We start from the raw sequence: 11,729 nt of genomic DNA on the forward strand, positions 1-11,729 counted from the left end.
AGTGAAAATACTCTTAGTGTCGGTATTAGTTTGAATAATGCGAAAGTTGTCCCAGGGTAATATGAGGGGACCCAATTAGGTTATAACGAGTAATTAAAATAAGCTTATTAGGTAGTGTATTTTGTTACTGTATTTCATGTGTTTTTACGAGTTTTAAAGTCTTTCGCAAGATTCATTTAAAATAACCCCGAGGGGAAACGACGTCACTCATTTTTTTCAGATTGAATATGAAATCAACATCGTCACAACAAATACAACGTAAACATAAAAAATGTTTTTTTTAGCTAACAAATGTATACGTTAAGATACACGAGAAAAATAAATTATACTAGCTCCTTCATGGGACAATTGTAAGTCTACGGACTTGTAAACCTAAAATCTGACGTTCGAATCCCTATATATTAGCAATAAAATAATACTTCATGCATATATTTTGTGTCAATTACTTGCATGATGTTATTTTAACATCGACTTAGAGGTGCCATACGTAAAACTATCCCCAATGCTTTCCTTTTCTAGAACAAGGCGCTAACACTCTCTATGTAGGGATTTCATAGAAATCTTTATTAAAGAAATACAAAATTAATCTGGATTTTATTCTTCACAGGTGATCAGAAGCTAGATATGAAGAACTATCCGACATATTCACTGTAACTCCAGTGTGTATAACGCTTTTCGATTATCTGATTCTATAGTGTTTCAAATTCGAAAAATACCAAATGACGAAAACAAAGATTTTCTATATTCTTTTAGTCATATATCTTTAACAGACCCGCCACCTATCTAGTTCTACAGTAACTATAACTTTATCATTTGATAGAAAGTCTTCACGATCTGTGACTACTTATTTTATTATCGTTCTGTGTAAGATCTATAGAGTTTTAGAATACACTCTATAATCTTGAAACTAATATACACCATCTTATAAAAAAGTAAAACGAAAAAATATCGCTGAATAAGAAAGCGATGTGAGGTTGGATACTGAACTTGAAATAAACAGCATAGGTATGTAAGTGGGCCTATCACTTGATCAACTAATGACCACATTAATCTATTTGTTTGAAACCACGAATAGCATCTATTGACAAATAATTTAAAAAATATATCCCATCTGACGGTATTTTAAAAAAAGAATTATACCAATGAGATACTTTGCCAAAGTGCTGTCCGCTGGTGAGACAGTGGTAAGCCTAAGGATTGAGCAGACATCTTTTACCACGGCTCCTGTTTATGCTTCTGATAGTACTTTACGCTTTTGTTTCGCTTGTTGCAAACTGTTCTTATATTTAGTCGTTTTTCTTTCTTGACTATAAAAGATCCTGGACCGAGTCAGTTATGTCCTGAACCTCTACTGTACTTCAAGATGGATACTCAGGCTCTTTAGATGTAATGAAGATAACCGTGTTTGCGGAGGCGCCTATTTTATCTTATTCCGGGGGTTGTGAGGTTACATTTATTTTACCTTAAGACGTTGAATTTGTGGTAGATTCTGAACTGAATATTTATGGTGAAAATTATGCGGCTCAAAGGGTATTCAGTCATACGTTGACTGTTTCATTTTCTAGCGTACCTGAGAACGTTACTGATGAAAGACTTAATTCTAAGTTAAATGACTTTCACTGTTAAGAGTGATATCGTGTGGAAACATCTATAAGGAAATGATTTTACAAACAAATATTTCCACACACTTAAAATTCAAAGTTCTTATACATTTATCAAATTCAAATAATATATAATTGAGCCAAACTTAGGTAACTACAAGAACGGCATTAAAAACATTTTTATTATATTTATCCAGAGCCAGTAAAATATAAGAAAAACAATAACAGTGAATTAATATGATATCACGTTTTTACTTTTTAGGATTTCGTTTCTGAAAAATATTTTGTAATGCGTCGGGTATATGTTGTAAACTAGACTCATTTTCACAAAAATAAATAAAAATAAAGAATCGATTGTTACGGATATAAAACACAAGTTTCGTGAGCTGAATTCATAATTGTTACCAAGCTGAATATTTAGTTTTTGACAACTGCAATGAAAAAAGTGAGATCGCTACCATTGAAAACCTATTTTAATCAATTTTCGCTTTTTTAAAAATCAATCAACGTGTGAAGGCGGAATGTATTTATTACTTTATTGTAAAGTATAGTCGTCCAACTATTACTGTTACACAACACCTCCTCCACTTTATGTAGAATACTTGTCTTAATGTTATTATTGTTATAACTATAATTTTTAATGTGTGTACAATACTAGACCTAAATAGGGCGGTTAGTGGTTCTTCTGATTGATAAATCGACAGCCTCATTGATCGATTATATTCAGTTACTACAGCGGCCCTTAAACCGAGTTACATATCAAAAAAAATAAATAAAAGAAAACAATTTGTCAGCTACATCTCTTTCCATTTAGTGAGCAGTTCAAAAAGAGAAAAACAAGTTGGTTATAGGTGCTCTAAACGAGCTGCTTTCCCTCTTTTTATCAATTTAGAATCATGACCAGATAGTCCAGTAACTAGACAAAGTAAGCAAGTTTCATATGAAAGGATTTTGTTTTTTAATTTCGCTCAAAGTTACACGAGGATTATCTGCGCGAGCCGTCCCTAATTTTGCAGTGTAAGACTAGAGGGAAGACAGCTAGTCATCACCATCCAATGCCAACTCTTGGGTTGCTCTTATACCATTGATTAGTTGGATTGACCGAAACATTATAACACCCCGGCAGCTGAAAGGGCGAGCATGTTTGGTGTGACGGGGATTTCAACCCGCGACCCTCGGATTGCGGGTTATGAAAGGAATTGAGCAGGAAACAATTGAATTCCAAGCCTCCCAAAAAAACAACAAACAAACAAACCTGAACACATTTAAAGTGCAGGACAAAACTGAACAGAGCACAGATAGTCCATAATAACAAATATAATAGCAATATTTGGATTACTTGGTTAGTTGGAGTACTTGAAAAATATAATAGTTGGAAATATTAATTTCGAGTAGTTAATTATTTTCGTGACATTCGATACAATCAGAATTTCGATTACCGATTATAAATAATCAAAAACTGATATTATTAATTGCTTTAATTGTTATATAACAACAGTCAATGTAATTGCTTTTCTCGGGCAGTACGGATTATCGCATAGACTACATGGGCACGGACCATAAAGAGATCCCACTGGCCACGCAAATAAAACAATGATGGTTCGGAAAACTAACAGAACAGAGGCAAGAGTGAGTTATTATTAATACTTCTCCCAGAAACTGGGGCGCCACTATAACTTAATCGCGTCATGCTCTTAGGTCTAATGTTGATTAACTAAATAAATTCTTCAGCTGTATTTAAGGTGTACCTTCTTTTAATACTAAAGTCTGCTAATATGGAATAACTTTTGACAAACTATACACTGACAACTATTTATTTTCACCATTAATTACAGTTCTAAAGAATAGGCACAGTAATTAATTTTATTTAGCTACACAAAATACTAGTTTTGTCAATATACATTATTGTGAAGATGAATCAAAAGTGCAACCAAACGTTTTCTCTTATTCAAGTTCTTTTATCTTAAACTCACTTTAAGTCCTTTTGTATCAACATGTAATAATTTTACTATTGTATCATAAAATAAATCATTTTACATTGATAATAAAATATTAATGAAATGATGCAAAATTACACATATTTGAATTTTTTCATGCCCTGCTTATCTTACAAATGTGATATCCAATAGAGCTAAATAATAAATGATGACAAAAAAACTCCATGAGTTAACTAATGACGCTCAGAATTTTGGATATAAAAAACAAAATGTTTCGTTAAAATGCCTGAAAACCAACAATCAATTTCAAAAACAAACTTGTATACAATCATTCGAAACTGCCATCACAGTCATACAGTCAGAAAAATTACAAAGTCACTGAATTAATTTAGTCAGTGTCTTTTATTTATTAATATTTTGATACCACCTTTGTAAGAAAAATTCTCACTTTTAACACATTTCCTGTAGTTGAAAGGAATAATCTATTGCACTACTTATTAGTATGATATATTTATTGTTAAGATCTTTACAAAAACAAATAAAATAATATCTTACATTTTCTTAACAAATCACCAAAGGTAGAATATAATGAAAGGATATGATAAATTTAATTGACAATATAACAATACATGATAAAAACTATTCACAGCTATCAGGTGATCTTCATAAAATAAAAAATTAAGGCACGTGTACCATTATACATCTTATAACAAAAAATAATTACTTCTTATATATCCTAAATGGCATTCATCCATTCAAAATCCTTAGCTAAGGCAAATGATTAATATATATATATGTAAATATATATATAAATGTACTACCAGATAGATTTATGGTTCAAAATTCACAGTTTACATGAACTTTTTATCAAACTAATCAGTTACTAAACTAAACCTTATCAGACAACTAGTAGAAAGTTACTAGAAAAGTTCACAGGTCATCATTTACTTTATGTTAAACTGTACTGGTCAAAATTGAACAGAAACCTCTCTCACTAGTTAAAACATCTCATAATGAATTGTTACCTAGGCTAAAGAAAACACCAAATTAAATAGCTTAGTCCTATTTTATTTTGTTAACTAATTATTTTTCCCATTAGTCTCAGAAAGTAGCTTGTAATTTTTTGTTAAGCAATACTTCAGTCGTACCTGAATCTGATGGTTAATATTGTTGTTACTAGCATGTTATAAAAAGCTGTTGGGAAATATTCTACTTGAAATTTGTAGAAAATTAATAAAAACTATGAAAAAAAATCAATTGATGGAAACAGTAAAACTATAATTGAATAGCAATATACATGATAATTTAACAATGATCCAAAAAGATTTTCCTTTGTTCCTTACAAAGGGATAACATTTTTAAAATTCTCAATTCTTTTGAACTTTTTATTGGAATTGGGGTTAAAAACAATCATTTCAAGGTATTTTCTCAGAAACTGTTTTTGCACCCTCTGAAAATTAATCACAACTGGAATGTTTGTAAAGAAATGCACACCATATACATTTATAAATTTAGTGATTAATAAAACAAATAATTAATGAAATGTACAATTAAAGAGTGTGTTGCATTTCCCACTACATTAAGCATGTAAACATATTTTTTTTAAATTAAAGACTCATTTTGAATGATTTCAGTTTCTCATCTATTGTCTTGTGGCACTGTAGCTAAACTTACAAATTAGTTCCATGAATAGGGATCTTATTCAGAAAAAAGTTACTTTTTCTCTAATTCTCAACTCTTTCTTTGATTTTCTTTTCATCCAAAGAATGATTGCTGCTTTTATGTTCTCTCAGGATGAATAAAACAAACCAAAAATTTGTTATGGTCATCAACAATAGAATCATATCTAATGGCATCTTTTGAAGTAAAATAAAACATTATGTTTGCATCTTCTGAAAATTGTTGACCATATCTAGCACCTTGCTGTTTCGTGGCATTTTGGGGTTCTACCAAAAGAGAAATAAAAAATTACCAAATAATTTAAATAATAATTAAATTCTCAAATCACAATTTTTTTAACATCACTGAAATGCATGTGTTTTTCTTGTTTTTTTACAAAATTGAGACAGAATTATTGTGAGGTTGTATCATTGGTGAATGAAAGTGTTTTTAACTAACATGAAACTAAGACTGGAGTGGTAATGTAACAAACACTAAATTAATTAGTAGGTTGAAGTTTATCATCTATAAACATAGACTGAAGTGACCATGAAACAAACATTAACTTGTCAGATCATCCACAAATTGAAACTAAATAACAAGTTAAAGGGTATTAACTGAATATGTTTGAAGTACGAGTGGAAAGCTTGCAGTAAAATAAGTTTTCTAAATAATGGTAAGGAAGTTTCAGTGATGGCTTAAAACTGAAAATGTGAATTACAAAAAAACATAAATTCATTAGATGAAGAACTGGTGTTATAATAGTTTAACCACAACACTGAAAAATACATTAACAACTCACATCTGGCCAATATGTTCTGAAAGACAGATTATGAACAGAGTGTTATAAATATAACTAACTATATAAAAATACTGTTTTAAAACAATACACATGCTTTCTACTATAATGAGCAAAAATGGATAATTTGTATTTCCCACTTATTATTTTCTGCCATAGTTAAACGTATTATGTGGTTTAACTCTTAAAACTAATCAATAATGTAGTACAACACAATGACTTGACATTTATACAACTGTCACAGCATACTTTTGCAAAGAAACAAATATTTCTAATGTGTACAGTAAGAATTTTAAAGGATTGTTTTAGGTTTTAACTTTAACAGCTAGATTTATAAAGTGAGATAAATTGTCTCTCTGTGATACTAAGAATTTTGTACATACAAGTTTAGCCATGTATGCAGTTTTCACAATAGCATATTGATCAAGAAATGTGGTTAAGCTTCTTTTGTTTTAGTAAACTTTGTTCTCAGTCATTCCCTCATGGTGTCACATGAACTATCTTGTGGGAAAGATTCTGTGAAGTAGAAATACAATAAGGAAAAGCAACAGTGGTATTTTCCATTGACAGGTAATGTTGTACATTGGATATGTGTATATATATCTCAATTCCTTATTTTCTACTAGAATGACCTTCAGTAACATGGCTAGTGTATGTGCCCTGAGAGGAAGAGCTTTGTTTGTAATGCTGTTCTTGTAGTTTGAAACAAATAACAACTTAGTCCTAAGTTTAATAAGTGAAACATGACAGTTTTTATACTTTAATAAAAGTTCTTCAGTCAGGTAGCTCTAGATCTCTAGTAAAGGTATTATCTTTTAATTCATTGAGTTGTACTTTTGATATATTTTAATAAATAAGGATTAATTTTCCCTTTGTTACATGGTGTTTACTCACTGTTTTTGCTGAATAAAATCAAAATCAGAATAAGCATTTACTCCATATTAAAATTTGTTAGTTTAACCCCTCAGTATTTGTGGACACTATTAAATCTGTTGAGGAAAATCTGAAACACAACCTTTGAAAAAAAAAAAAAAAGATATCTTTGATAAAAAATTTTTATAAATTGCTTGTGAGAACTAGGAATCTTTATAAAATGAAAGATATGACAAATCTAATTATTCTCTATATTTTTTGGTAGTTCCAGGTGGTGAAATTTTGTTAAAATATTGTGCCTAATTGTTTCATTCTTACCTAAATGCTTTCAATACTCTTTAATGAATCCTGAAACTGTGTGCATGGCTGCAATGGACTCTGAAATTACAGGATGCACAACTGACCACTTGCAGTTTCCTTAACCCATAATATATTGCTATTCGTTGATAGATTGTTTAGGCAGAGTATTCATGACGAAACTTTGTAGAATGAATGGCAACTGCTTATTGTGAAGACATAAGTGTAGAGGACAACATTTCCAAAGAGGACAAACGTTATATCGATGACACCTTTGTTATTTGGTCCTAAAGTCATGGAAGCTTATCAGCCTTCTTAGAACATCTCACAGAAATAGAACAACAAAACAATTTACAGTTTCTTGACATATGCATCGGCAAACAAGCAAGACAAATAACTACAACTGTATACAAAAAAATCACCCATACGAACAGATACCTACACTTCCAGTCCTATCACAAAACCTCGATAAAACATGGTATAATCCAATGCTTAAACAAGAGAGCAGAAAACATTTGTGATAAGACATCCATCCAAAAGATCATAGAGAGTTTGAAACAGAATGGTTACACCTCCTTCTTCATTAAAAAACTCCTTGAAGAAGACAACAACAGAAAGAAAAGATCAGAAAGTCACCACCACTACCACCATTTACCTACCATACCTACAATATTTCAGTAAAAAACTCAAATGCATAGCCAAGAAATTCAACAAAGAGGTCCGTCGGAATCCTACAATACCTTAAGGTCCATTTTGGTAAAGAAACAAACAACGACCCACCAAACAAAATCTCAAAAAACATCATCTATGAAATTCCATGTTCCTTCAACGATATATACATTGGAGAAACAGGAAGAAAACTCGTGACAAGAATAAAAGAACATAATGATGGTATAAAACTCATGAAAACACAAAATTCACCCATTGCAGAGCATGCTATATCAACTGGACATAGAATAAACTGGGAAAAAACTAGAATCATTGACACAGACAAATTCTGGAAGACAAGAAAAATCAAAGAATCATTTTATATTAACACTATTAAACCTTCATTACACAGAGATTCTGGATTAGAGGTGAGTAATCTGTGGCTGCCATTGGTTGAATCTACAGGAAAAATCTTCTCCAATGAGAAACAGTAATAATCCAACCAATCATAACACACTCTCCACAATCCACCAGGACATTATAAAAGACCAACAACACCTACACACACACTGGCCGACCTGAAGACAAAAGGCAGACTTTTAAAACATTGTCCTCTACACTTGTGTCTCTACAACAGGCAGTTGCTGTCCATTCTACAAAGTTTCATATATTGTTATTCTTTTGGATTCCTACTAAAAAGCTAACTAATTTCTCTACACCTAATGATGTCATGCTATCAATTAGCAATGGCTTCCATATGATCTACAAGTGTCATGTTGATGTTATTTAAACTGCTTTGTATCAGAACAGATGTGGCTAAGACTTGCTCCTGCGCTTGATTTGGTTCTTTATTTAGAAAGTATTTGTGCCCTGCTTAAGGTTCTTTTCGTAATCATCACTCCACAACATGTACTTTTCAACTTTTAGATAAGTGCTGCCTCAGGGGATTACATGGCAGCAGATATGGGTTTCCTGGAAAGAGTGGACTGTATTATGTTGAAATTGAATAACATTTTTTAATGTGCACTGATGTAGTATTCATTCTGAATTCAGAAAAAGTACAAGGATGTTCAAATTCCTACACTCTTAGGATCTTTTAAATCAACTAAATGATTTTCATTAGGGTTAAAATATACTAGGTCTATGCCTATTTCTTCCAAATTCCTCTTGGGCATCATTATATATTTTATTAATAGATAAAGGTTCTTTCTCTTTTGCTTGTCTTAGAACTATTGATTTGTGTTTCCCTGTCCATGTTAAAACCCATTTGTTGGTAAATGGACCTAGACAATGTTTCCACTAACTTGTCTGTTTAGCCCATAACTTGGCAAGTACCTGAATTTATTTACATTTTCTTTAGTGCAGTCTAAACTTTCAGCTAGTAACTTTCTATTTGTTTACTGTATAACAGCCCCATATGTCTTCAACAGTACCTTTTTTTTTAATGTAACAAGCATCAAGTATGGATGAGTTTGCAGAAACTCTTAACTCTTTATATTTTTTTCTTTTTTCATTGCATTTAAGATTACTAACTGTTTTGGTAAGAAAAACTGTTGCCCTATCACAAGACTGATTTCCCTTAAGATTGTCTGCTCAGCATCTGTTCCCTATTAAAACACCCTGTGCATTTGGACCACTAATATTACCAAGCTCCAACATAACTAATGAATGTTGTGTAATTCCCTGTCAACTGCACAGAGTTCTTCACTTAGATATGTCAAGGTTCTGCTCAAAAGTTATATTAAGCTAGATGGAAATCTTTCATTTGCTGGTGCTAGAACCTATCCACTGATAAGTTAGGACCTTTGATTGCAGACTTCTGGAATGTTTTTTATAAGCATTGTTTTCTCTTGGCTATTTGGAGCTACTGAGATACTTTGATTTAATTATTAAGTCTGTTCTTTCTCTTCTTGTCAGAAGTCCAAAGTGTTTACTAATCTATTCAAGGTCTTTTCAATTTAATTTCCCTTTCAGTCATGTGTCCTAGGAAATTGTTAGGATCATGAAAAAGGTTTTTTACAGTTTTCAAAACCACTAAACATGTGAAATTATGATGTTTTCCCTTAAATTTCTAAAATTTATTTTGTTCCTGTTGGTTTCAAAAGAAAATAGAATGCATAGAGTTATTGTTTTCATGATTTCTCACAAGTAAGGGTACTTCTTTCAACATCTTGATTTTTCTTCTACCAAGAAGTACACTGTTTGGGAAAGAAATGAACTTAAAAATTTATACTGTCTTTAGCCTTTAAGTGCCATCTAGAAGTCAGGACTACAAAGACTCACATCAGTTACAGTGTTCCATGCAAGCCAACCTTTGTTGGCAGCTCTTCAAAGAAGATAAATAATTTTATTTTAAAAAAATTAAGACCAAAACATTTCAAGACCTAATGGTCTCACTTAAAGCAAAAAGTCCCTCACTGGTACAGCAGTAAATCAAGTAGTTCAAGAGCTGCAGGATACTGCTCCCTGGTCTAGGTGATCAAGTAGTTCAAGAGCTGCAGGATACTGCTTCCTGGTCTAGGTGATCAAGTTCAAGAGCTGCAGGATACTGCTTCCTGGTCTAGGTGATCAAGTTCAAGAGCTGCAGGATACTGCTTCCTGGTCTAGGTGATCAAGTTCAAGAGCTGCAGGATACTGCTTCCTGGTCTAGGTCCAAGAGCTGCAGTCTGGTCTAGGTGATCAAGTTCAAGAGCTGCAGGATACTGCTTCCTGGTCTAGGTGATCATTAGTATTTGTCTGTGCATTATATTTCAGGATAATGTAGTGCCTGTGACTTTGTAAGGGTTTTCTCATTTCACAGGCTTCTCTGCATTAGGAGTCTGCTATATCATTGGACATAACGTGACAATTGTACATTTTTCTCACTGTGACATGGGTGACATTTATGACCATCACCTTTCTTACCTCTAGTTTAAGGCCATATTATTAGCTTCAAATTATCTTCCTCCTCTGGTTATTCTTAAACAGTTCCACCTCCTACTGCATGGCCCTGGAGGGCCACTGTACAACTGTTAACTAATTTTTCTAAGCTATTGCAAGGAAATGTAATAGTTAACAATGTCAAACTCTTCATTATAAAATGTTAAAATTTATGTGAATATGTTATATAATTTGTCTCAGATACTGATTTAACTTCTGTTCAATTTTGGATTACAATATTCATAAACTGCAGATGTTATTAAAAATATGGTTGGACTTCTTAACAGATACTCCTGATTTAAGGTGAAAATGATTGTGGAATATTTTCATATTTTTTGCACTTTTAATCTCCAGTGACATAGAACAAACCATCACATTCAATCTTTGTGATTCAGTTTAGTCTGCAAATATTGTTATCCAAGAGAATGTGCTCATATAAAAGTCAAATGCTAGCAAGTTCTCTTACTCTTTTACATTATTTTTTCATCAGAATAAATCTTTTTTTTCTTTCAAAACAATGCCCTGTTTAGAACATGATGTATTTTTCTGAAGTATAGTTAAATATATATTCGGAAGAAATTACACTAAAAGCACTATTAACATAAATACTTGTGTGATTATCCTATAAAATGTCCTAAAATATAACATAGAAACAACAGCACACTATGAAAAATCAATCAATCATTTTAAGCCAAAAATTAGTTTAAGTTTGCAGAATTAACAGCATAATATACAAGTTCCATGTGCTAGTAATTGAGCATTGATGGTACTGTTGGATCTCATAAATGAGTTGAGACCATGCAAATTTATAAATCTTTTTTAAAATATCACTTGCTATGTCCCTGTCACATACTGATGTCATTCAGTGATAATAGGAAAAGATGGTATGACATATCAGTACTAGCAAAATGAGATTCAGTCATACATTTATGAAAAAGAAAGATTTTTATGATGTTTAGTTATTCCTGTAGTATTATGCATGCTACTACAAAGTGA

At 31.7% G+C, this 11,729-nt stretch overlaps 1 protein-coding gene across 13 annotated transcripts in view; it reads right to left on the reverse strand.

The window, feature by feature from the left end:
- Positions 1–3,401: 3,401 nt before the first annotated feature.
- Positions 3,402–11,729, reverse strand: part of LOC143247462 (uncharacterized) — a 139,239-nt gene continuing 130,911 nt past the window's right edge. For all 13 annotated transcript variants that reach the window (XM_076495622.1, XM_076495619.1, XM_076495621.1 and 10 more), the window contains one exon: positions 3,402–5,484. In XM_076495622.1, coding sequence (XP_076351737.1) covers positions 5,416–5,484 — 69 coding nt within the window. In that variant the 3' untranslated portion in view covers positions 3,402–5,415. The remainder of the gene's footprint in view (positions 5,485–11,729) is intronic.

Source organism: Tachypleus tridentatus, chromosome 3, assembly GCF_004210375.1.
Source record: "Tachypleus tridentatus isolate NWPU-2018 chromosome 3, ASM421037v1, whole genome shotgun sequence".
NCBI classification, from domain to species: domain Eukaryota; kingdom Metazoa; phylum Arthropoda; class Merostomata; order Xiphosura; family Limulidae; genus Tachypleus; species Tachypleus tridentatus.